This window comes from Montipora foliosa, chromosome 2 (assembly GCF_036669935.1).
Source record: "Montipora foliosa isolate CH-2021 chromosome 2, ASM3666993v2, whole genome shotgun sequence".
NCBI classification, from domain to species: domain Eukaryota; kingdom Metazoa; phylum Cnidaria; class Anthozoa; order Scleractinia; family Acroporidae; genus Montipora; species Montipora foliosa.
In genome coordinates, this window is record NC_090870.1 from 30,250,838 (window position 1) to 30,277,672 (window position 26,835).

At 36.4% G+C, this 26,835-nt stretch overlaps 2 protein-coding genes across 3 annotated transcripts in view; one reads left to right on the forward strand and one right to left on the reverse strand.

Annotated features, from left to right (window-relative positions):
- The first annotated feature begins 686 nt into the window (after nt 1-686).
- LOC137992821 (receptor expression-enhancing protein 5-like) lies at nt 687-7,651 on the forward strand. 2 transcript variants are annotated; one of them, XM_068838354.1, is made up of 5 exons: nt 687-902; nt 1,857-1,950; nt 2,169-2,307; nt 2,611-2,767; nt 6,070-7,651. In XM_068838354.1, exons 1-5 carry the CDS (start codon nt 764-766, stop codon nt 6,132-6,134), a joined length of 594 nt encoding a protein of 197 aa, XP_068694455.1. In that variant the 5' UTR covers nt 687-763; the 3' UTR covers nt 6,135-7,651. The 2 variants fall into 2 exon arrangements, with proteins under 2 accessions (XP_068694455.1, XP_068694456.1); XM_068838355.1 differs by lacking the exon at nt 687-902 and adding an exon at nt 1,614-1,782.
- Nucleotides 7,652-8,801: 1,150 nt separating this feature from the next.
- LOC137992820 (probable serine incorporator) overlaps nt 8,802-26,835 on the reverse strand; it is a 21,207-nt gene continuing 3,173 nt past the window's right edge. The window contains exons 3-13 of the mRNA XM_068838352.1: nt 26,774-26,835; nt 25,218-25,297; nt 22,997-23,090; nt 21,942-21,982; nt 20,074-20,150; nt 19,427-19,523; nt 17,750-17,845; nt 17,049-17,142; nt 14,577-14,641; nt 13,483-13,615; nt 8,802-11,570 (exon numbers count right to left, since the gene is read on the reverse strand). The exon at nt 26,774-26,835 is cut by the window's right edge and continues 117 nt beyond it. Of these exons, the coding sequence (XP_068694453.1) occupies nt 11,411-11,570; nt 13,483-13,615; nt 14,577-14,641; nt 17,049-17,142; nt 17,750-17,845; nt 19,427-19,523; nt 20,074-20,150; nt 21,942-21,982; nt 22,997-23,090; nt 25,218-25,297; nt 26,774-26,835 (999 nt within the window). The 3' untranslated portion in view covers nt 8,802-11,410. The remainder of the gene's footprint in view (nt 11,571-13,482; nt 13,616-14,576; nt 14,642-17,048; nt 17,143-17,749; nt 17,846-19,426; nt 19,524-20,073; nt 20,151-21,941; nt 21,983-22,996; nt 23,091-25,217; nt 25,298-26,773) is intronic.

Genomic DNA, 26,835 nt, shown 5'->3' on the forward strand with positions numbered 1-26,835 from the left:
AATCACTCTAAATAATAAACTGAAATCTAATACGTTTCTTCGCGGATATTAAGACCTTTGGGATCAATTGTCCTGCCTTTTGAAATTAAAAAAGCTTCCCTGGCCTTACGGATCGAGACTCTGTTAGCAAATATAGTACACCACTAAAATCAAATCTACGTTGTATCGGCCCTTGCTTAAAATATTTAGCTTTTCCCTGGCTTTGCGCCCCACCCAAAGCCAGGGAAAAGCGCCCTCAGGGAAAAGCGCCTAGTATTCAAAAAAATATATTGCGACTTGTTCGTTGCGGTCTAGTGTATAGAAGAGTTTCCTATAAGCTAAAGCTCCGAGTTCAAATCTTGTCTGGAACATGTGAGATCTTTTCCTTTTTTTTCACTCTGTTCTGAGAGGTCCTTGGAAATCAAATCTACGTTGAATCGGCTCTTGCTCAAAATATTTAGTTTCTTGGACTTAGACTATTGTATATGTCAGGTAATTATGATTAGCATATATTCAACGCTGGGTAGTTCTTTATGATTATCCTAATTCCACTTTCGAGAACATGTTGCAACTGTCCGTCCATCACCCCAACAGCTCAAACTCCCCGGGGGTTCACCCCCACGTCTTTAGGACGAGGAAGCGAAAGACGCCTGGGACGGGCTTGAGAGGTTCGTTAAAAAAAATGATGTGAACAGTCATGCTAGTCATGTGATAGGAAGCTGTTCAATAAAGTTTAAGGTTCTCATCTAGAGCCCGCGGTTTTCCTATTGCGGAAGAAAAGGAAATGGAGAGCACCATGGACAGTGCAACGAAGTCTAAGAATAAAGATACATCGAATACTTTGGAATGTATGGTGAATGGAGACATGAAAGGCGCATTGGATAAAGCGAAGGAATGGTCAGTGAATAATCCCATTCCGGCTGGTAAATCACCCTTGAGTTTGATTGTAAATCTAACGTTAACATTAGAATTTCAATTAATATTGATATTATATCAACATGTGCGCGTTTGGACTGCCAAAGGAAAATTTCGCTTTCCAATGTAATGCAGTTCTTGTCCAGCAGTCTCCTTAAAAATTAATTTAGCTGGCTCGCACATGATTTCTAGCCATAATGACTGATCTTTCTTCAGCCTCTTTCACTTCATTTTCTAATCCACGCGTCCTAATGTATGCAACATGCATGGTTTTATGAGAGAGTTTTTACGCTTTAACATTTTACTCGCATCGATACTGCTTTGAAAAATTGAAATAAAAACGCTGGTTCAGTTTGGTTATATTGTTGATAAGAGTCTGTAAATTATGCGGATAAACGATTGTAATTGATAATTTGCATGACCAGTTGCTAGGAAGGAGAAAGTCCAAGAAGAAATGTCAATATTTCTGCAAGTTGTTTTTGCGATTGTAAATTGTACGATCCAATTTTCTTTCAACAGATTTTGAAGCTTATTGGAGCGAATGCGAATGTTGCATTTATTCCAAGAACACGCTTGCCAGGAAAATGAAAGTTGCATGAAATAGGTGTCCAAAAAATAGCGTGACAAAATGTATATTTATACTTTTAATGCGATGCTGATTGGCTTAATAAGTAGGTGGTCATGTGACAATACCCCAGGGACAACAAGCTGGCTCCCAAGCCCACCTTGGAATTTGTAGCAGTGAACTTTGAAAAATGGCTACTTCGGACACGTTAAATACGGGAAGAGAAAAGCTCGATAACTGGTTGCAGGAAAAGAACTTTTTCACTGATGTCTTAGAGAAGGTGGAGAAGAAAACTGGAGTAAAGAGAATCTATATTTTTCTCGGTAATGACGTAGGTTATGTGGTCTATAAACGGCGTTTTTTTCACTGGGTTAAAGCCTTTTTTTTGCCTCGTTAGGTTTGTTAGGGATTTTCGCTCTCTATCTTATTTTTGGCTATGGAGCTGATCTTATAGTTACAGCGCTTGGTTTTGCCTATCCTGCTTACCAATCGTAAGTAGCTTTTTAATTAAACCGCGTAGTTCACTGTATAATTTTGTTTGGCTTCACATTTCAGTCGTGTATTGAATTTGTTAACACCATCTGCCTCGCTGCTGCAAGCTTCCAAAAACTTCGTCCCTGTTTAATTCCTCTCTAGTTTTCTTCATTGTTTAAATAACGAGTTATCCTAACACTAAAACATGTTTTTCATGCTGTGATTATTTTTTCAGTGTGAAAGCCGTGGAAAGCGAGTCCAAAGAAGACGATACACAATGGCTAATTTATTGGGTGGTGTTTGGAGTCTTCAACATTGTAGAGTTTTTCTCCGATATTCTGCTTTCTTGGTTTCCCCTGTATTTCCTTGTGAAGGTACTATTCTGCAATCGCTCCAAATCTGCATTTAAGGAGCAATGTACGTGTTAGTAGGTTAGATAGCTTATCAGCATGCACTCGTTTACCGAACTTTGGCGCATTTTTCGAACTTGTTCTTTCCGGTAAATTTCGAATAGAAATGGACTTCGGAACCGAACGAAACTTCTGGATGAACAAAATTATACGCCAGGCCAGAGGAGCAAAAATATTTGCAGCTTGCTCTTTGCAAAATTTACGTTTTTGTGAGAAACGCACATTCTCGTAGTTAATTGCAGAACTAATTAACCATGTTCTTTGCAGTTGATATTCCTCGCTTGGTGTATGGCCCCTGTGTCTTGGAACGGAGCGAATACTCTTTATCACAAAGTTATCAAGCCATTCGTGTTGAAGCACCGGAAAAATATTGACGAAGCATTGGATAAAGTTGGCGAAAAAATGGATCAAGTAGCCAAAGAAGGTAGGTCTAACAGTCATTGGCAAAAAAAAACACCATAAGTATGTTTAAATTCGGCTTTTCCACGATGTCGAAAAACTTCACTCAAAGGTTCTCCCTGTTTTCGTATTTTTATTTCATCGATGTTAAGTATATACATTTCTGCTGAACAAAAGCCGTGGGGTTGCAACAGAAATATCTGAAATATGTTTTCCAGTAGAGATGTTAGTAGCGTATTTTGGGGTGTTCCAAGTTTGAATTATTTAACATCATCTTAGAGCAGGTGTTAAAAAAACAAATTAACTTGCGTTTGCACACATTGAGGTTGTACACTGTCAGGATGGAATGTTCAAATTACGTCGTTAATTTGCATTTTTAGCTATAAAACGAGCTTATATGTTCGACCATTTTTTTCCAGTGGGGAAGTAAACATAAATTTAAAGTGTGCTAATGACGGCGTAAAGTCGATATCGTGATGACTGCCTAATTTTTCTGTGTCAACTCTTTGTGTAGTTTTTATTGTCTTGGGGGCATTAATTTAAAAGTTGTCTGCCGTCAAATAATCACACGAATAAGGTTTTTAAAGCAGTCAACTCTTATTGCACCCTGTGAGCAGAGTCTCCAGCGAACGAACGACAGTACGAGGCATGCGTGGCGGTTGCAAAAAACCCTCTTGTTTCCGGCCAGATTAATTAAATTAACTGTATTACTGGCCACTAAATTAAAAATTCAGGCAAATTGATTTGCAATCAATTGACAAGGTATTTACCAAAAAACACTCACCCTTTATACACAATGAGAAAAAACCATACATTTTAAACAAAAACAGGCAAATTTTATTGCAATCGTCAATATTTTACAAATGTTGCGAGGAGACCCTAAAGAAACCACATAGTTTACTGCTTATGTTGATTAAGCCTTGCAGAACATGTTGTTGCATAGGTGAACTAAATTAAAATAATCAGTATGCTAAATGTGGCTCACCTCACTTCAGTGGCCTCAGAGTTTCTTCCTCCAATGCTGTCTTGAACCACTGAAGTTGTGTGAGAATGCCATGTACTTTTATTGGATGCTTGATTGACCAAGCTCAGCTCGATTCTCATGATGGCTGCACACAGTGAGGAATTTGCCACACAAGGCCAAAAATACCCAATATGTTTGATTTTATTCTCATGACCTCACAAAGCGAATTTTTCACCAAAATTTCTCTGTACATATGAGGAAATGGCTCACTGGCTTGCATTTGCTCAGCTCTTTCCTCACCAGGTGCGGTAGGGTAAGCTTTTTCTTAAAGCTGTTCATTCAGGGTATCAAAATAAATTTAAAGTGCCCTTGACCTAATTTTTCGTGACTAAAAATGATTCTGCTAGAATTTGTTTTTCAATTTAAACAAAATGCTATTTTTGTGGTACAACCTTGTGTTGATCCAGAGGTGTGGATGGGTCAAATTGCAGGTTTCTGATGTGGATCCAGGAATATAACTCTTTTTCTCTGTCAGAAGTAATTGTTCCATTTGTACCTGAATAGAGCAGAGATTAATGCAAAAGGAATGCTAAATTTGTGGAAAATTTCAAATGTTTTGCATAGTTTGTGGCCAATCCTGTTATAGTACTGTGCGAAAGTAATGCAAGTGAAATGCATGAATTTCGTTCTTTGTCTTTGCGAATTTTCATCGAAAAATCAAGGGAAGATTCGATGTGTTTCGAGCGATAATTCACTTAAACAATAGGGGAAATTTCGTTGGGTTTTCAACACCTCACCGAAAATTCACGATCAATAACGTTCTTTTGCCATTAAGTACGCGAAATTTCGCTAAGCACAGGGTGTAATTCATCCAATCGATTGTCATGTAATTTACATGAAATATATTTTGATAACTGTTGTATGAACTGCGTGCCGAAGCTTGCTGTATTTAGTTGCATTTATCGCTCACTGATTAGAAGGTCATTATAACACTACAAACACAAGGTTTCTTTCATCTTGTGCATGTAAAATTCGCTAATTTTGCACGCGTGAATTCAGCTTTAGAGCAACTTGCATGCTACATGTACACACGATCGAGCTCTGAGTTCGTTTTGGGAACAAAGACAGAACACTCAAGCAAAACACTTTGCCCGCAAATACTTGAAATTCCGTTTTGAACAGAGCCGGAATTCAACAACATGTCGAGCGAAGTTCATATCACATGTAATGGTTTCAATGGAGCGGTCATGTAAACACCAAATATTTTCTGATAACTAATTGTGACTGCGTGACAGAGCTTGCTGTATTTACTTATCATTGATTTGAAGGATAAAGATCACAGCTAACACAACGTTTCTTAAATCTTATAGGGATCTAAATTTTTGAGAACGTAAGCAACTTACCTTACAAGTTGTAATTATTCCATATGCCACGAGGGTGACCTTAGTTTGTTCCAGGAACAAAGCCAAAACAGTCCAGCTTTTTGCAGTTACATGTAAATCCCTTGCGCAAGTAGTCACCGATAAATCCTTCAACACTGATTGTCGAATTGGTTAACAAAAGCTCTTGTGAAATGCTCTTTTTTTTGAAGCATTCCGTGATCTTGAAGCATCGATCAGAACAGGAAGATCCTCGCACTTCACAAAGCCAAATCCTTATCTAATTCCAATCGCTGATCCAGTTCATGAAGCAAAACTCGGCAGCTATAATGCTGCCTCTACAGAAAGAATATTCACGTAGTCACTTGAACTCTCCTAATGAAGTCCCAAGGCATAAACAGAGTGACTGTTTACTTACAAATTCATAAAGAATTTTCGGGAAGAATGAACTATCGCTCAAAAATTCGCAGCGCATTTTTGGGAAGAGCAAACTATCGCTCGAAAATTCGCAGCGCATTCGAGAAATTGCGGCGAAAAATCAGCAAAATATTGTTCCAAATGAAATTTCCTCTAAAAGCCAGGAATTTCGTCGGAAATCACTTGCATTACTTTTGCACAGTACTGTAAGTGTATCCATGTTGCTGTGTGCGAATGAGTGAAATAGTGATAGTTTTCTTCAAAAAGGTTTCATTCTGTTAATAAGCAAACTAGCATCTTTCTATCTTAGCACAATTTTGGTTGAACTCTTTTCCTTTATTAGAACTGTTTCCAAGGGAATCACTTTTTTAGCTGGATATAATAGACTATAATAATTAGCATTCCTTCACATTGCAATTAAAATGACAAATGTGTTGACATATTGCATAGTCTTCTTTTCCAGCAATTGTTGTGGAAGAATTCACATGTTCCAACTGGCCTTATTAACTTTTTCTTGTGGTACAAGGATGCTGTTGCTGATTCAGTGTCATTTGTTTGCTTTTGCAGCCAAGGATGCTGCGACTGAAGCTGCCATAAGAGCAGCGACAGAGTCAGACAAGAAAGAAACCTAAGTGCCTTGACAATTCAGAATTAAACCAGGCAGGAAGGAAAATAGGTCACACAATAACATGGATTGTGTTTTTGATCTCCAATGATTTCTGTTGGATAACAAAAACATCAGAAACATTGGAAAAAGCGTATTCGCTTAGCAGATGTGTAGAAAACTAAAACCAGACTGCTGGTACAAAGGTTTTCCTTTTCTTTCTTGTTATATGCCTTTCCCTAATATGGCTTTTGCTCTGTGTCTCTAAGGGTGCGTTCGATTGACCCTATTCCGGAATGAGAATACGTAGAGTGATGATTTAAAACTGTATGTTTGGCATTTTGAAGCAACAAGAATAATACAGATATGTTTAAAATAGCATTTTAGCGAGTGTTTAACAATTTTAACGTGAATCTCCGTAAAAGCAAAGGATTTCTAACTTGTATTCCATGTATTCCTATTCCAGAGTACGGTCAATCGAACGCGCCCTACGGGAGAGTTTATGAAAAAAGATTCAAGGTTATAGTGGGTTCACGTTCTCCCTGTCCAAAAAATGATGGTACTATAATAGCAAGATGTTCGTTTAAGCTCTGTCTGGTAAATCCAAGAACCTTCTTGTTGGCCCACGATAAGCCAATGTGATTGCGATAAAAATAATTTTATGTTCTTGGAAATTTAGAAAAATAATAAAATAATTTGGTGCCCTGGAGGGTACTAACTTGGCAGCAAACTTGTTTGCTTGGATTATGTGAAAATTTTTCCTTTAAATAAACAAAAAATTGGATGTAAGAGCCCTCGTGTAAAGGCATATTGAGAGAAACAAATTTTTAGAAAGTAGTAAGTTTTGTGTATCATTTTCATTTATTATGATCACCTTTCAAGCAAAGTGTTTGGTTAGTTGGTTGATAATCGTTGGAATGGGGAAATCCACCTGGGAGCATTTTCAACTTGTCCCCTGAAACTAGAAAATTTGTTTGATGCAATTGGGAAATTATCTTTTACGGCCTTTCTATCTTGTGTTAGTCTCATCAAAATTAAACGCTGTCATGCTCTTAATTCATCCCTCTGTGAAGGGATGCTTCACATTCTTTGTAATTTTTGAGATTGTAACACTGCAAACTTCTCTCAGCATGTGGTTTATGGGAGTAGGTGTGTAAGGTGAATCTGTGTCTAAAATGTCTTTGTTTCATAATTATGAAAGTGATCTTTCCTTCATTTTTTCTTGATATTGTATTCATTAAACTCATCGCCAATCGATGAGATTGGGGAAGGTGCCTTGGTTTAGGTGGAGCCGTTCCTTCATTTTTTCTTGATAATTATTGTATTCATTAAATGGTATTTCTTTTAGTTGGGCAAATTAATTTCAGTTTACTTGTCTATAAAGAGCACTGGATTACACTGTGATATTAAACTAATAAATCATTGTACATTTCCACAGTACTGATATTTTTGTTTGAGTTACAGTAGCAAATAAATAACTGTAATTTGTAAGGAGATTGAAGTGCTTCCTGGTTGCTGTTTGCAAAATAAATTTTGATTTCCTTATACGCTGCATGTCAATTTTTTCCCCTTTAGTGCCAAATTAACTCCAATATTTCACTTCACCTTGGAGGTTTCCAAAACCACCAGTTATAACTACAATGTACACTCTCCAAAGTAGTGCCAATGTTCTGGAACTCTTTTTACTATAATGTTCAAGTGCTGCTCAAGACACAAATCTCTTTAAATCACAATACTATTATATTGACTTTTTGAATTACTTTTATTGTTGGCTTCGCAACTAGATATTGTTGTTCCTACATGTATATACATGTAGCAACCAATACAATAATTATTATAGTTGTCAAGACATTATTTTTTTGGTAAGTCCCATCAACTTATTCCAAATTGGCCTGCATTTTAGTATTAATTTTGTCTGCTTGCTTGCAAATTAGACATTGTTGCCTTGTCATCAAAATTAATGTAAAATTCAAAAGAATGTTAATTATTTTTAACCTTGAATGAAGCAACAATTAGGGTACCTAAGTTTTCAAGCAAACAAAAGAATACTAAAAATTCGGCCATTTTGGAATAAGGTGTACCTGCAAGTCTCCCCTTGCTCTCTCCACCTATTTCTGTGGTTGCAATATGTAACTTAAGGGCAGATTTTTTTAAAGCCTAAGATTGAAATTCACTTTGTCAACGACAACAGTGGGTTACTCTACTCGAACCAGCAACCAACTTCAAACTTTATTGAAAGTTCAAACCCATGCCAGGTATAGACGACCCACATTCTTAATTGGCATTGTCGGCTGTACTGTATATTGACATGTATTTCCCAGATGCACCCTTGAATGGGTCAAGTTAGTGTGACCACCTGCAGAGCAGAGGGGCCCTTCCTATCCTTTGGGTCATGACACCTTCCTTTTCTTACTTATCTGTTAATACTTCTGTAATGTGCCTTCATACCTGTCAAGTGTATAGTTACAAAAGCTGGGGGAAAACAAGACTGCCAGTGTTTAAATTAAAGTCCAGGGGCTTTGGGATAGATTGTACAACTGTTGTCCAATTAATTTTGAAGCCGGTCTTTGAAGAGCCCACACAATCAGGCCTAAAATCAATTACCGGGGTAGCCACCTGTAGGCTTCCTGGTTTTGAGCCCTGTGGTGTGATCATGTTAGTTTGTCTCACACAAAAACGAAAATCACAGTTGTGGACAATGCAGAATATGTTTAATGGCACTTTATATGTTAGCACCAAAGTGCAGCTCTATTTACTTTCATAAAATAGTCTACAACCTTGTGTCACATAGTAGTTCAGAGACTGAACATTTTCCACATGTTTAAATCCCTTTAGAGTTACGAAAACAAAGTTATGCATAATAGTTAAATTGGGAAAGCAACCTACTTACCCTGCACACTACAATAAATATGAGAGTCCAAACTATACAGGTATTAACTTACAGCAAGTGATATTTTTAATTATGTACTGTTTTCCTAAATTTAAACAGTATTGTTTTTCACTCCAAAAACACTAAACTACAGTGTAGTACGAATAAGTATCAATAGCTGCGCCCTATTTGCAGTGTAACACCTAATTTATGGCAATAAAACTGCATTCAAAACCTCTTGATTGGTTTCTATTACAGGGCACTTAAATAATTGAGTGAAAGGTCTCAGTGTTAGAGCGGTTTTCAAATGAGTGTCGTAAAACCAAAAACAAAGTAATTACTTTGGCCAATCAAAAAGGACGGAGACAATCCAGTAAACCAATCAAAACTCGAAGTAATTACACGTAGCAGACACAAAGCACGGGAAAATGTGCACGCGCAAGCCACAATTGGTTTTGGTTTCACTTCTGATTGGTTGAAAAAGTGGCGCGAGCACTTTGAACCAATCACTGAGTGAAGTAATGCAAAACCAAAGTAATTCGCTAATTACTTTCGACACTCAATTGAAAACCACTCTATGCTAATTAATACAGTGCTCAAAATTAGCTGTCGTCTGGTCATCCCAGACGACCAGAAAGTTTACCGGACAACTAGTTTTTGGTAAAATGAAAAGGTTGCTTGCCCAAAGAAAAAACAATGGACAACCCAGCCAAAAATGGAGAATGTATTACAAAAGCAGCATCCGACTCACTCGACAGGTTTCTGTTGTCAATGTCTGACCATTGAGTGTGAAGTTAACAATAATTAATTTGCCTCTGTTGAGCAATTCCCCATGTTTTGAATTTCTGTGGTAATTAGAAAAAATATAAGATAGGAAAATCCACATGCAGCTGGCGATGGAGATCGAAAACTCCATTTGAAAGTGCTAAAACTTACACCCAGACTTCCACAAAAAAAAAAAAAGAAAAAAACCACAGGCGCATACTTAGAATTACGGTATAGGATACTCCAGCCCCAATGCCATGCGATTTTATCTCAACACGGCCTGCATTAAACATAGGGGGTTTCCCAAAGCATTTATCAGGGCAACCAAATTAAGGGTTTGGTTGCTGGCTTTTGAAACAGGGACAACCTGGAATTCTTTTTAATTTCGAGCACTGCTAATACATGTAAATAAAAATTAACAAGTGAGGACCTCCAAGGGGTTTGGGCCGGGAACAAGGGAACAATATTGGATAATTTAACAAAGAACAAAGACAAAATATCTTAGGCAACAAAGGAACTCAAACCGCTTTGGGATCAAAAAGCTTAGAAAAAGTTTGGAAGTAATAATTTTGGGAACAAGGGAACAGAAGCAAATTCTTACACAAGGGAACAACCAAACAAGGAGGCCCTCACAAGTCTGATCAAGATGAAACAGGTGCTGAGAATTTTGGATTTGGGCACTTAGGTCAATTTTGAGGTTGGGTTTAATGCTCTAGAGAGTTTGTATAACTTCTCCAAACTTCCAATATGTAAATGTCAAATAATGTCAATGCTTTGTTTATAGTGGAAGTGCACTTAGCTATCAAGCTAGTTTACAGGCACCCCACTTTTAACAATGTAAAAGAAACAATTCAAAGTTAACAGAAACATTATTAAGAACCCCCAACTGGCAGGAGGCAACCAGTTGGCTATTTACAAAGCGTGGTAGAGTTGAATCCGGGACAACCGGAAACAAATCCTAACCATATGCACCATAACTTGACCTATAATAGTCAACAATACAGTGAGAACCAATGGTACAATTCCACACGTGAATATAGTCCTGCTAACAACAGACATTCTTCCAAAAAGGCATAGGAGATCTTCTACTACTTCTACAGACAGATATACATGTAAACAAGTGGTTCTAATAGCACAAATTAATTTCTGAATGGGTCCAAATAAATTGAAGCTGTTTGTGAAATATTATAGATTTAGCCTAGCCTACTAGTGGAGCTCCTGGGTTTAATATAAATTTATTTTTATAAGTTAATCGAAACCCAGTACGTGGTCAGCAGTCAACTTCAAAAAAACATAACAAAACAAAACAAAAAAACCCACAGCTGACCTCAATGAGCTCTAAACTTGAGGCCATGATATGCTTGCGTGATACTGGTCACATCGGCATACATGGAGGGGACTGTACCATGACCAAAACCAATTTTCTCGCGCAGATGGGTTACCATATTTCTTTACCAATGGTACTCCACAGAGCTCCACTAAAATTAAGTACAGGTAACTGGACATGGCCTGGCTAAATTAAGTACTGCTTCGTAGGCTTTATAATGCATCTAGTTGATGTGTAAATGGCCATCCCAAATCCCTATTACAATTACAGAAATTTCTCCCAGTCTACTTAATTACAAATAACATTGCTTTATTTAGCAAGTGCATAATGAAGTGAGTGTTTCTTATCGGCCAGCAAGTGAGGCACTAAAGTCTCTGTTTGGACAACATAAGGGAACCAACAGAGTCCATAGGTAAAGTGCAAATCCCAGCCAACATGACACCATTTTTACCCAGACAGAACCCCCAGTCCGCTGAAAATTTTCAAGCTTGGAACCTTGAGGACTATAAAAAGGAAAGAATTCAACAAAATAATATATTCACTAATAGAAAGAATTTCTCAGTGATTACTAATTAAAAGGAAAACTGGGGAAGGGGTTTAAAAGTTTCTGTAATTATTTTAAAAGAATTAGCTTTAAATTGGTTGTTGGCTCAAGTCTTCTTTTTTATTACAGCAGCCATAAGCAACCCAAATCGGGCCATTGCAATGCATTTTTGATCTGGAAAAAATTAACTATAAACTCCTGAATGCCATTATAATATGAGACATGCACAAAGTATCAATGGCATTACCTTTTGAAAAAAAACTTTAATAAAATTGGAATTACTGATCTTTCATTTCAACATTTATGTATTTTAAGTGGATAGGCAGACATGCTGTCGCATACTTTCATTAGCTAGTTCAACTTGGCTACAGGTGAAAGGACAACTGCCTCATGAGCAGACAACGTCCATTCCATTGTTGATTGAACTTGGATTTCATTTTGAACTGTATTAAATGACTATCAAAATAGCAAGTTACGTTGGAATAACGTAGTACTACATAAATTTATATGCAAAACATATGATTTGTGTTAAAGTTGTTAGCATCATACATGTACTTAAAAGTATTCCTGGGAATGACAGCAAGGCTTTTTGGTCAAAATTATAATTATTTAGTTTGATAGTTTTCCAGAAAGCTTTGCAGGATGTTTTATTTAGTTTTACCAGAAGCTCATGTATGGCCTTGAAGCCATTTTTTTGAGTTTTAAAAAAATTAATTTCAGCTTCAATCCTATTTTTGTCCATATTTGGGCATAAAAATTGGTATCCTAAAATCCCCAGCTTTGTTGCAAGGAAAAGAGTTGCAAGTAACACGCTTCAAGGTCATGTGCGTCTGGTTTTTATACATGATGTAACAGTTGTAAAAGGGAGGTCAGCTTGTGTTTAATCACTCACTGTCTCTGTTAACCATTTGACGTCTAAACCAGCCAGACTTTATATTTTACTCTGTCTAACGCCAGACGATTTTACTGGTCAATGGGGAAATCACTCACTCACTGAAAAACTACCGGTATGTCCCCATTAATTTAATCACTCACTAACTGAAAAACTATGTCCCCATTAATTTAATTAACCCTTTGACATCCAAACTGGCCAGACTTAGTAATTTACTCTGTCTAACGCCAGACGATTTTACTCGTCAATAGGGAACCCCGGGAGTCAATGGGTTAACATCCCATGTTATACAACATTTGTCAGACAGGAAAATCAAGAGCTCTAATGTAGAATTACCAGGATCACACATATGACTGATAGAATGATATGGATTCAAACCACAAACGTAGACTTTTAAAAATGGGGATGTCCAGTGAGTGAGTGAGTGAGTGAGTGAGTGAGTGAGTGATTAACCCATTGACTCCCAGGGGTTCCCCATTGACGAGTAAGATTGTAAAGTTAAGGAAAGTCTGGCCGGTTTCGGCCGGTTTGGACGTCAAAGGGTTAAAGTAACTAATTGATTCTTGGATGCAAACAAAGACGTTTCAGTTACATCATGTGAGTAATTAATTTAAAGCACTTCTGTGCTTTCATCTAGCATGCATAGACCCCCCCTGACCCCATCTCCCTTCCCTTATTTTGTCCCCTTTCTGGCCAGTATAGCTTTAGGACACTTTCCACTTGACAGAACTGCATGACCAGCCAGACCGGGCATTTGGAAGGACTAACTCTACAACACTTTCAAATTAACACACTTCGAAGATGATAATAATAATATGTTCCTTCAAACTGCTGCATTTTCCTTGGAAACTGACGGTTCTGGCCGGCCAGTTTTGACAAGAGGAAAGTGCCCCTAGTTTGACTAAAATGACAACTAATTGGAATTTTGATGTTACCCTCGCTTTTTTTTATCACACCCAAACATAGATGTAGGACATACCTGTACCAATTTGTCAGCATCATCATGATATACAGTGACGCCAGGAAGAAAATGAAATGAAAGTAGGAGTAACTGTATGCCACACCATCTTCTTCATCGCTTATCACCTGCTGACCTTTTTCCTCATCATCATCTGTCAATTTAAGGGAACAAAACCTTTAAAAGATCTATATTGTTAAGAAGTTAAATAATATTATGTTATTGTTTCTGTGAAAAAAGGTTTTGTTCTACATGTAGTAGTTTTCACAACTTACATTTTTAATAGGTAAAGACTTTGAACGGCAAAGGGGATAGCTCAACAAGATATACCTCAATACCAATACAGTTTTAAATTTAATAGAGACAGCTATGGTAGCATCATGACATTCAGCAACATTGGCTATAAAGAACTGCCAAAATTGACCAGTCTACCATACTGTAAATAAGATTACTTTGCTGCAGTAATGTTAACATTGAAGAAGTCAACTCATGAGTATCTTTCCAACAAGATCTTTTAACAAGGTCAGCCTGATTAGTCCAATTATGGCAAAGGCTTTCCATTACGTTAACGTTCTTTCAAAACTCTATAGCTGGAGCTCGGTGTCAAGCCTGATGTTGCTGAAGAGCACTGACCGTTGGCAGAGGATAGCTAGGGGTGGGTATGACTCACCGGAGTGGGCCGTTACTGTACATGTACGTGTAGTTTGTTCTCCAGAGGTTCCTCTGTGGGTACACTCACTGGTTTTCTTTTCAGTAAAAATCGGCATTAATTTGATTATTTTGATCTCATCTGCTAGCCTAGCTCTTACGCCGATTTTTTGTAATCTTGATCCCCAATTTAAGTGCTGTACATGTATTTATGTGGACTTACAATTTATAAAGCAATCATTGTAATTAATGAAGTTGCATAGTGTTAATTCTTATTACAAACAACAGTTTACTAATAGATAAGTATGATAATCATTAATATTATTACCATCCCATTGAATGCCATTGAATTCCCTATAATTATAATAAATAACTTATCATTATTATAGTATCCTGCCTTGGCACAAAGTTGTGTGCTTAATTAAACAACAATATCAAACACCATCATAAAAATTGCAAAAAGATACCTTTTGCGGACATGCCTGTCCCTCCAGCTGGTGACAATTTGTCAGCACTTCCCACAGTCCGTATACTGAAATTTAATATGGAAAGTCAGTGCTTCATCTTCAAAAAAAAAAAAACGACATACAGATGGTATGCAAAAAAACTCAGCACTGTCATTGATTAACAAAAAAAAAAGAAGTCCTTGGTTTTCTGGAAACTTCAGCGCAAATGGGCTGGTGGCTCAGTCAAGAATGCAAACGAAGAGACGCGCAAAGTCTCAGGTCATGCAGGTTTTAAAAACACCATTGATGGTTTAATAGTTTTTTTCAAGTGCCAGTCTTTTTTTTTCACAGAGTACTTAACCAGTTTAGACAACCCTTTACAAGAAACAATCATAAGGTATGACTGTGGAAGGACCATTGCCGTGTCAAACCACATACTCAGGATGGCCGGGTGACTGGCTAAAATTTATGATCAAACCATGGATTTAATGTTAATCAAACATACTGACCCTTAGATGCTGACTATTTTGCTCAGTACTAATTAAAAGCATCACACTTTCAACATGGAGTCAAGATCATGTGCTTGTAACTTGGGTGGGGTCAACACTCAGGGTCTTTATGTTGTTACTAGACTACATGCATGTATTAAGTAATGATTCAGCGGAAAGTGCTGCCTTACATGTATGTTTGGAATCACTTTCTTCATTCATAAATGGTTAAACTTTCAAGTCTTCTGATAATTATATGATTGTAGACTTGATGTAATCTACAAAATGAAGGCCCCCTCTCACAACCCTTATTAATAAAAATTATTATAATAATTATTATTATTCTGTGGCTGACATTAACCTGAGCCCACTGAGTCACTTTTGGCATTGAATAAATAGGGCTCCAGCCTTTGCTGAATGATTTAGTATGACATATTACAGTGCAATGTGCCTTTTTCCTGCGTGGCCACCCAACAAACTTTCACAATTGACAACTACATGTAAATATGTCAACTCATCAACCCCTGCAACAGTGTTCAACTTACAACCGTACAAACTTTGCAAGTAGGCGTGACTGTCAATGAAATTTGCATACCCTGAGTGGCAGATAATTTGTAAAAAACTTTGTTAGATGGCCAGTCGGTAAGGTGCGTCGTACTGTAAAAGAGCTATGGTGACCGTGTATACAAAGTGCAAGCCAAGTTTTCTGAGTGCTGTATAGTTTGGTCGTGATGCTCAAAATTCTCAGCGACCATGTTTTTCAACAGAAGCAACACAAAAAACTTTGCATAAAATTAGAGCAGGTATAGTTCGGGCCACCCACACAGATACAGCTTCTTTTTTCTTGGAAAATCAGCAGGAGGTACAAAACACAGGTCTCAGATCACAGGTATCGGTTTTTTTTAGAAAAATTTTTACTTATAATTTAAAGTATTTTAATAACAGGACCCCCTTTGATACCAGTGCTTATCCTGTATAATAATAATTATACTTATTATAAAGTTTTAACACCATGTTCTGGCTGTTGTCATTGCCGTTTTAATTTTCTTCTGTTAGGCGAGTCATAACAAATGACCAAAGGCTAACAGAATTATCTCTTCTTTACATTCCAACACTTTCCTCAATATCCTTGCAGTTCCCAACAGGCAGTTTTTTGCATTACTCCAACATTGAATGGTATCCCTAGCTTTTCAATCCACCTATCAAATCCTTTGGTGACACTTCCAAGGGCTCCTATCACTACAGGTACGATCGCCTTCTACCATTTTGAGTTTCCACAATCTTCCGATCTCTCTGTTCAAGTCCTGGTTTTTTTCCACTTTTTCCCTTTCTTTTTCCCCTACTCTTACATCATCATCATCATCATTATTATTTTTACCCGATAAATATTATTATTATTATTATTATTATCATCAATAAAGATTTGGTAATGCAAAGACAGGCAAAAATTAACGATAAAAACCAATGTTTCGGTGTCTTCGTCTTCATTGTCAAGGAGAAATAAAAATTACAAAGTTTGCAGGAAGGTGTAACAAGAAATTAGCATACAGTGTTTGAAGATAATTATATAAATTAATACTTTCGTGCGAATTGCAAAGCGATTGTATTTTATTTCTCCTTGACAATGGCATCATGAAGACACAGAAATGTCAGTTTTTATCGTTAAATTTTGCCTGTCTTTTATTATTATTATTATTATTATTATTATTATTATCACCCGGTATCATTATTATTATTATTACCTATAGGCCTAATTTGACCTAAACGAGAGTTTTTAGGCCTAAGGTTAGCTTTAATGAATGCTTACATGTTGTAGGTTTGGTTCTGTATCCAATTTGGTAAAACAAAGACCTGTGGCTGCTGAGACCTGTGTTTTGTACCTACCAAAACATCAAGGATGTTTCGCTTGAAAACATAGAATTATAATTACTGTTTCTGTTTTTGGTTCACAAATGTCATGTCATGCTCCTTAGAAAGAAAAAAAAATAAAATTATTACAACCAACCTTGAATAAATAACAAGAATAAACATTATTGCAAGTCCAACAACCAAAGCAAGGGTCTCTGAATTTTCAATTGTCCCTAAAGATGAACCACAAGCTGAAAAAAAAAAAAAAAGAAGATTAATGTACATGATGCCAATTTTTCATGCTGACCAGATGGCTTAGTAGAGAGTGCACTGAACTTTGGTATGGGAGGTTGTGGGTTCAAACCTCAGCCAGTCCAGCACTTATGATCAATCTTTAAACATCTGAGGAGAAAGTGCTTCCTTTCAAGTCTTCCAGGATAAGAACCATAAGCCATAGGCCCTGCCTCACAACAATACGTCTTATTTATTATTTGTTTGTAACTAATTCTATGTTATCAAAGAAGCCACTGTGACTGCTCGAGATGACTAAGGGACATAGTTATTTTTATACTAATGTTTTTTTCATCGCTGACTCTATTAAATAAACAGCCTTGAAAGTGATTTCCAGGATTGTGTGTGTATATACTGACTTTCGAAATACTTACTGAAGTGTACAGTATTTGAATAAATGTATGTATCCCATTGGAGCCATCTGAATTTTCAGGTGTCTGTATTAAAGAGACAGTTTCTAAGATAAGTGTGCAGATTTCACGCTGATTTTTGTGGAAGGTTTTTAGACTCTAATAATTTGGTTGACTGCATGCAATTACAATAACTCTCTTTGGTACTGTTTTTCACCTTCATTCTGTGGTTTATTTGCCAATGCTGACAAGGTGAGGTAGCTTGCATACAGGGAGATGATAGATGACTGCAGAAGACCTGACCTGGGTTGCACTATTTAAGGAGAAACAAATAAATTAAGCATATCAAGTGACACACACACACTGCATGTACATGTACAGTTCTGTGCAAAAAGAATGCAAACGAATTTCGATGAAATTCGGTTATAATGTTCTCTTGAAATTTTGCAAAATTTCATCGGGGTATTAAAGAAGTGTGATTTCTCAGCCGAAATTTCTTTGAAACTTCGCTGAGCCGCACGAAAGTTCGAACACAGTCCTGATGAAAATTCGCTAATCTAACAATGAAATTTCAGTTGGCGTTCGTACATTGTACACTCACTTTGCAAAATCTTGCAAGTTTAATCACTCACTGAAAAACTATGTCCCCATTAATTATTAATGTGCTATTAAAGAGTATGGGGTGAAATATCAGAGGCTGTACCATATACAGGTGCAAAATATTTCCTTGTATGTCATTATATTACTTCCACGTAATCCAGTTGAATTCTTTTCCACAGCATGGAATAAGGAGTTCCATAACTTTTAATTAACACAATAAACCCAGTCGGCCTTTCACTCCCAATAGTGACACTTGTAGATTTTACTGTGTGCATAAATGCCAGACAATTTTAAATGTACTTGTCAATGGGGGTCCCCTTGGGTTTATAAACCGAAGAAAAGTCTGCATTTGCTGTGTCACGAGATTTAGCCAAAACTGGCACCAAAATCAAGTGAAACATAAATTTAAAGTAACAGTACTACTTCAAAAAAAAAAACCAGCAAATACAAAAGGAGGCAGCTAGGGATGGGCAAAATCAAACATTAAAAATAATGGATTGTGATCATTACATGGGTTTCAGCCTAACAATTTTTCAAAGTTGATCTCTTTCTTTTAGGTAACTTTTTAAATTATGTATGCTACAGACATTTTTTTCACCACAAAGCTTTGGTTTAATTGTGTTGTTTAAAAGTAATCATATGTCTGAATTAACGTTAAGTTGTATAGCGAGAAGGGGTGAGTAAATGGTAAAACAACACAAAATGCCATGACACACCCCCTTTTAATTTGTTCCTTTTTGTCTGGAAAGTTCTGGCTTCAGTTAATAACACAATTTCATGTTCAATATACAATTATGAGAAAAAACCATACAGCTGCATTGAAATGTGGGAATGACCAAGGTACTGTAAATCTGAGACAGTTTGACTGGCGCAGTGGAGCACTCACCTCCCACCAATGTGACCCAGGTTCGATTCTCGGACCTGATGCCAAGTTGAGTTTGTATTGGTTCTCTATAATAATATTACTGTGCTCTGAGGGTTTTTCATTGGGTTCTCCAGGTTTCCTCCCTTGGCAAAAACCAGCATACAGCTGATTCCAGCTGGCTTAAGCTGTGCTCCAAGGTCATACATGGACAGTAGAGTAGCAGGCAGAGGCGCATTTATTATGCTTTCAGTTTGACCTTGTTGAGCTGTGTTGTTGCCGTGCTTGTGATCAGATTATTATTATTATTATTATTATTATTATTATTATTATTATTATTATTATTATTATTATTATTATTATTATTATTATTATTATATTTTTATTTTATTATTTTTTTTCAATTACCCAAAAATAAAAAAAAAGGATCACCTTCTTGAATTCTCGGAAGAATTGAAATGATTGAAATGATGAAACACATGATAAAATTGAAGCTGATGAAGAACTTGTTCTCATGGCAACCACTTGACTGAAAAACAGAAACAGAAAAATTATAATAATCAATTGAAAACATGTTTCGTCCTTAATTAAGACAAAACAGAAACAAGCTAACGGTAAATTTTTTTCACTATCTAGACAGTATGCAAGAATTTTTCCACCATTAAATCTTTCATCCTAACAATATTGTCAAAAATTTGAAATTTGACAACAACCCCTATATCCGGCAGGTCAACTTATTTCTTTAACAAACTTTCTATAATAGCTAGCTAGCCAGCCCGTTTTATAACCCAGCTGATTTCAATTTTACCTGTCTGGAAATAACTTAAGTGTCAAAGTACAGTACAAGACAAGCATAATATGGTGCATTCTGCATTCAACTCTGATATACACTGTACTTTATAATAGGGGGCTTAACATTTTTTCTTGTGATTTTGCAAATATCCTTTACATGATTATGTATAAACTAAAATTGGATGGTTTTATAGTGAGCACATCAGGTCTCAGAATACATATCTTTTTATGAATTTATTATTAGGGAAGAAATTATTTGTAAAAGTTAATTGTTTATTTTTACTGACCTCAGTGAAAAAGACATAGGACAAGATAAACCCAGTCAGCGCTAAAGCATAAAACACAAACATAAAGAAAGACAGACCTGAAAAAAAAAGGTATCTTAAGTTAATTCATACTGAAATAAATGTATATACTTGAAGTGCAGGTTATAGACAAAACTGAGTGAAGTGATGGTCCTCACAACAATTATTCTTAATATATAGCTGGACAATTTAAAGGGGCAGTGTCACGCTATTTTTAATAGTCAAACTTCAAAACAGTAAAAGAAGTCTTTGCATTCATGAAGACCAAAAAATAATGCTCTATAGTTTTGTTGCCGATATCCATTAAATTGCTCTGAAGCTTAGCCTTTCTTGTTTGCAGCCAAAGATGGAGAGAAATGGATTAAAACTTGAAATGACTGCATGGCTAATTAATTTTTTCAAGTTTGGAGACGGTGTCTTGAGAAAGTTGCCAAAAATTAATATGAATAGCTCTTTCTGCCATAGACCTATTTTATAATCTTGCCAGTGGATTGTCGGGAGTGATGTACATGTACGTGTGAGCTAATGTACTAATTTAGATTTTGACCAAAAAACAGCGAATTTACCATGACAGTGCCCGGCCTTTAAGAAAATTGCCTCAATTTGTAGACACCTGAAAAATTCACTATAATATTTATAAAGAGACAATAACAATCTTGCTGTCTCTTAAAATCGCATGCACCTGGACAACTAACTGCGAGGATCACTTAATTCTCTCACTTTCGTTAATTCATAAGACATGTGGAACCTTGGACACTTCATTCTAAATTTCTTTTATACTATTAAATAATAATTACTAGTTTAATAATGGTGGTGACTTTACTTAAAATTTTCAAAATTTTGGTAATTGCATGAAGCTTGATTAATGAAGTGTCTGCATGGAAGTCAAAATGACTTAATTGCATTTTCCTTTCACTCAGCGATGAAGTTGAAATTACAATGTAATTGCATTTAGCTTAATTTTGTCATATTAAACTTTAAAGGTCTAAATGGGCTCTCCTTTTTTATAATACTAAAAAACAATTATGCAGAGACCTGGACCGTGAGTATATACCCCTGAATACAGCTTTTATGTTTAAATTTGATTTTGATTTCAGTACATTGCATAGTATATACAATTGTCATGTACTCCCTCCTAGCAATTATAGCAATAAATTTTACTACAGACTGAATAACAAAAAAAATTGAATTGCACACTTATTATTTTTATATGAATTTTTTACAATCGTATTATACAATAATTATTATTTGTGAGCAACTTAACAGAATACAGTCTGAGGTCATTTCCTTAAATTCTTTCAAATTACTCAAGTTAGTCTAAAAGAGTAATTTTACAACCCTCAAACAATAGCCCAAAAATAACAATGATATTTATACACTCATGTGGGTCTTATAAACAACTCTTCAGGAGCAGGCAAGGGCTGCAAAGTAGGTTTTGGTACTGATTACGGAAACGTGAGGGGAGGGGGGTTAGGAGAAAACAACACTGTTGGCCAAAGTGGAGGGGGGGGGGGGGGGCAGCCCCTCCCTTTGCATGACCTCTGGCAGGATGGTGTTAAACGGTGTGAGCTTGAAATTAGTGAAAGTTTAACCCATTGACATCCAAAACGGCCGACACTGGCCAGACTTAGTATTTTACTCTGTCTAATGCCAGACGATTTTACTAGTCCATGGGGAACCCCTGGGAGTCAATGGGTTAAGCACTCACTGAAAAACTATGTCCCCATTAAAGGTTGTTTTTACATTGTAAATACTGGCAAAAAAACGACCTGCGAGCTGTGGTTTGTAAACCACAAAAATTGGCAGCCAAAAACCTCTTTGACAACATGATTGTATAAGAATGTATATACCTATATACCAGCACTTATTACCATCCTCTGCATTTGATACCCTACAAGAAAACAGAAAAAAAATTAACTTTTCAACTTGTTTTCGATAATGTACACATACATACGCTGTACATATATATTGTAATAGGTATCAGACAGTCTGAGTACATTGTAGGGCTCAAGAGATGTTTTGTTTCAATTGATGATTTTTGTCCAGACAAAATTTATAATAAATCAGTGATCAATGGGGATTAATAAATGAAAGTCATAATTCTGAACTGCAGATTGTAAGGGCTCTAAATGAAAATTGGATTAAGAGTAACTTGTACATGTATTAAATAATTTTGAATGAAAGTCATATCATGGGTTCAAGTAGAACATTCAAGTCTTGAGTTTTACCAGGCTTCCACTGCCACTTCTCAAATCCTCTTTTCACAAATGCCATTGACCATTTGAACTCAAAGAGTTAATTGTCAAAACCCACTGTTCAAAATATGCTAGACTTTCACAACACTTCGCTATTACCATGATATTCATTCTCTTCAAATGAGGTTACAATCTTGTGGCCCGAAATGGTTTTCTTGCAAGGAAGACTGCAGCTTTAAAATTGCTCTCCAAACTGCAATGATTACCCCTCTCAAGACTCTGTTACATACTCAGCTTGCAACTTATCTCAATTATTTTTATAGCGACAAAAGTTGTTACATGGCAACAAAATTTGCTTCATGGGTGTTTGTTTCTTGCAACTTGTCTTGTTCATGATCACATGGTATTACAGGAACATTTTCATTGGCTGGTGCTGCAAATCATTGTAACACAAGTTGCAAGACAAATGTTTCACTACAAATTGCTACAAATTGCTAAAAAAAATTGATGCAATGTTATTTCAGAAGCATTGGGGGAAATTAATAATGACTCAACTCTGCTTTCTGCAAAGCTCTCTGCAACTTGCATCTGATTTTTTAGTCTTAAAAGTTCACTGCACCCAAAAATCTCATTTAATATCCTTTGTAGTCTAAAGTGTATTTGCAATTTCTTGGAATTTATTTCAGAAGGCAATTATTGAATTTTATTACCAAATCTCATTCCATGTGTGAGCAAAATCTATCAGCAGAATCAGCTGGATGAGAATGAATACAAAAGCACCAATGAAGCCAATGTACATCCACACTACAAAAAAAATATGCAGTTACAAATCACACTGAAAGACTCTTATTATATGCAGGCCTTCTGATATTACGCGATGGTGCGATTTCGCACAATCGACCTCAAATCGCATCCGATCGCACAATTCACGAAAAATCGCATAATTCACTAAAGGACGCACAAAATTCATAAAATGAAACATAAATCAAGACGTTTCTAAGAAATTCCTGCATAATACGCCATTTTTAAGATGATTTATCTTGGAAAAAGGCTAAAAAACCTTTGTCACCTTCGATTTCGTAAACATTCGAAGTTCAAGGTTTTATTTTTCATATCGGGGACCTGGTACGAGTCTCCTTCTATTGGTGCAACACAAACACGTCCTTATATACACACCACTGAAATGACTTCTGATCTGTGAAAAATAAGCGAAGTTGTAAGTTTTTCGGCAAAATGTAGTTTCTTTCGTTGAAAACTGATAAAAACTTACTCATGGATAAGTTTGTTGTGAAAACGCTCGCTTTTTCTTCGACTAAGAAGGAAGTTCCCACATTCCGCCCGATCTGACAGCTCACAATCGAGCAAGAAAGTACCTCACAGGTACGCTCCACGTGGACGATGGACTGATGTTTTTCTTGTCGTGCAATATTAGGGCCTTTTATACGAGAGAAAATAAGCCGCGGCTTACTCTGGCCACGGTGTACAAAATATGCAAAAGGAACTATTTATACGAATATATATTCCCAGGTCAATATAAGCCGCGGCTTGAAAAAGACGTGAACGTAGATTTTGTACCATTTATACGGGGTGAACATTCGAGTCTTCTGTAAGCCGCGGCCAGAGAAAGCCGCGGCTTATTTTCTATCGTATAAATGGGGGTATGGCCCTATTGTGATTGATCATCTTCGGAAGTTCGTGGTTGACGAGCACCTTGATCATTCATTTGGCATGTTAGCTGTGTCCTTTCAACTTTTCAACTTTTATTTATCCCAACTAATGTCGATCGAGATACATAATTACTGTTCCTTTGTGTTCAAAATGTCTTTAGGGCAGCAAAAAAGTGTTTTTCTTAACCTGAAACCGTATAAAACAAGCTTAAAATTGCTGAGAAAAAAATCGCATAATTTACATTATTTATCGCATAATTGGCCTTTCTAATCGCACAATCTGCCCTGAAAAAATCGCATAATTTGCATTTTTTAATCGCACCCTATCAGAAGGCCTGTATATGTAATTATAATAATATTATAATAGGCCTTTTTCAATATATTAAAATTCAGCTTGAAAGAGAGGTTTAGAGGACAAAGACAAAGGAAAGTGGAAGTATTTTTCACGTTTATTCCAACATGTTTCTATTGTTTTTGTCCTCACTGCCTCACTATCAATCTGAATAATTTATCTGATATTTCGAAAATGGCCTATAATAATAATAATAATAATTATTATTATTATTATTATTTTTATTGTTATTATTATTATTATTATTATTATCATTATAGATAATTATAATTATTAAGAGACAGGAGGATCAGGTCCCTGTCTCAGTCTGTCTCCATTATGATCCACCTGAAAAAATATAAAACTCTAATACAGATTTATGCAAATGAAACAATTAACCAGATTGACTCCTGGGAGTGAGATTTAAGGACGTTCGCGCCCAAATGTTCCCACGTACAGTTTTTTTTTAAACTTGCCAGGTACAGTACATTTATTAAAAACTGATTCATTTTCAGCCAGTGAGGTGATAGTTAGCTAGTATTTACATGTACTGTAAGTAGGTTGGACAGGCACAAAATAGGAAAAACAAACTGATGAGATGAATCAAGAAAATCATCCACTGTAGGTCTTGTATAATAATCATTATTTTTTATCAATTTATCATAGTAAAGGAAGGCAAAAGTGAGAATTTGGAGCACGGTGTACAATGCTTACACAAAATTACTGCACCTCTTTAATAATGTTTGTACTTTAATAATTATTTTAATACAATAATTTTTGCAATATGGCTATGTAAATTTTCCATTTTAACTGCAGTTTCATTAATTATTACAGGTCTGGAATAAAAACCTGCTCACTTAATATATTTTAGAAAGAGAGAGCTTTTAAAATGACTCCTTGAACACTACTATACACACAATTATCTCAGACTACCTTCTCCAAATGTCCCACGTGGTATGAAAAACGCAGCGACCCACAATGCCACAAGGAGAAGAAATTTCAGACCCCAAAACCTTTAAACATAAGAGTCAACACAAAAAACAACAATCAACTCATGCACTTTCATTGAAAGCCAGGGAATTGCAAATATTAAAGTAACAAAAAATGGATATTGCTGGACATATTTTGTGAGATTCAGTGTAAATCAACATGTCCTCCTTCCCAAAGGGAGACTGAAAAACGCAGACTGCAGACTGCGCAGACCGTCTGTAAAATAAAAATTCGGTTAGCCTGAATTAGGCCTAAATAACATTCAGTTAGCCTGATTAGGCCTAAATGGCATTCAAATGAATGAAGGTGGTAGTTTCTAAAGAAACTGTGGTGCTGTGTCGGTGGGGAAGTAGTATACAAAAATTTGGTTTTATCAACGGAGTTGATAATGTAAACGTCACAAAAAGATAAGAATGACAGAATTCCATTCACCCTCACTTTCCATCCTCATAATCACGCAGTCAAAAGCATCATTCTTAATCATTTTAAATTACTCCAAAATGATCCCGAGACTGGTAGAATCTTTTCGCAACCTCCACTTATTTCATTCAAACACGACAAAAACATAGGCAACTTTTTAGTTAGAAGAGCACTCAAAACTGACGAGCAACCCAGCACTTTCAAATGTGCATGCTCACGATGCAAAACTTGTCTTTTCATTGTTAACACTAGCAAGATATCGGGACCTAAGTGATCTGTTAAGATCACCGATCGTTTCACATGTACCTCCGCAAATGTCATTTACTGGCATGCAATTAACCTGTACGTTATGCAATAAATTATTATACATTGGCGAGACAGGTAGACGACTAGTTGACCGATTCCGCGAACACCTTCGCGATGTTGAGAGAAATGACAAAGATGCATCTAAGCCAGTCGCTCGTCATTTTAATCTCCCTAACCACTCCTAAAAACACATGGCTATCTGCGGCCTTTCCCTATATCTAGGTACGACGGAAAACCGCAAGAATCTAGAACAAAAATTCGTCTTCCAAATCGGGCACCCTTAATCCTCACGGTATTAACGATTGCTTTTCACTTAACTAATATATTCCTATTTTTCACGTTGCCATGTTACCACCAATAGCGTAGCTCCTACTCTACAATAAAAACTACACGTAACCCATAATTCCTCGATTCGCTCTGACGAAGGGCTAACGCTCTAAACGTCAGCTTTTAGAATCTCTGTACCGTGGCCAATTTACATTATCAACTCCGTTGATAAAACCAAATTTTTGTATAATGACATTCAGGTTAGCCTGTTTACGGTTAGCTCTCAATAATAGTGAGGGTAACGCCATATTTTACCCATGGTCTGCACAGTCTGCAGTCTGCGTTTTGGGGTGACCGCTCCCCAAACAATCCCTCTACCCCAGTCCCCCCAACTTCACTTCCAACTCCAACATGATTAATATACTGTTTTAATAATATTCACCTGTAGAATATATGGAATACGAGTGGAAAGGCTAATATTACATGTTATTATATAAAGCGCTTACCCATTGTTTAATCCTCCTCTACAACCCTTGCTTGAGCTTACACCGATATTTAAGATCATGAA

Coding starts and splice junctions, on each gene's coding strand:
- LOC137992821 (XM_068838354.1), top strand. CDS start 764: ATGGAGAGCACCATGGACAGTGCAACGAAGTCTAAGAATAAAGATACA. Junction 1,951..2,168: donor GCCTATCCTGCTTACCAATC/GTAAGTAGCTTT, acceptor TTATTTTTTCAG/TGTGAAAGCCGTGGAAAGCG. Junction 2,308..2,610: donor CCCTGTATTTCCTTGTGAAG/GTACTATTCTGC, acceptor TGTTCTTTGCAG/TTGATATTCCTCGCTTGGTG.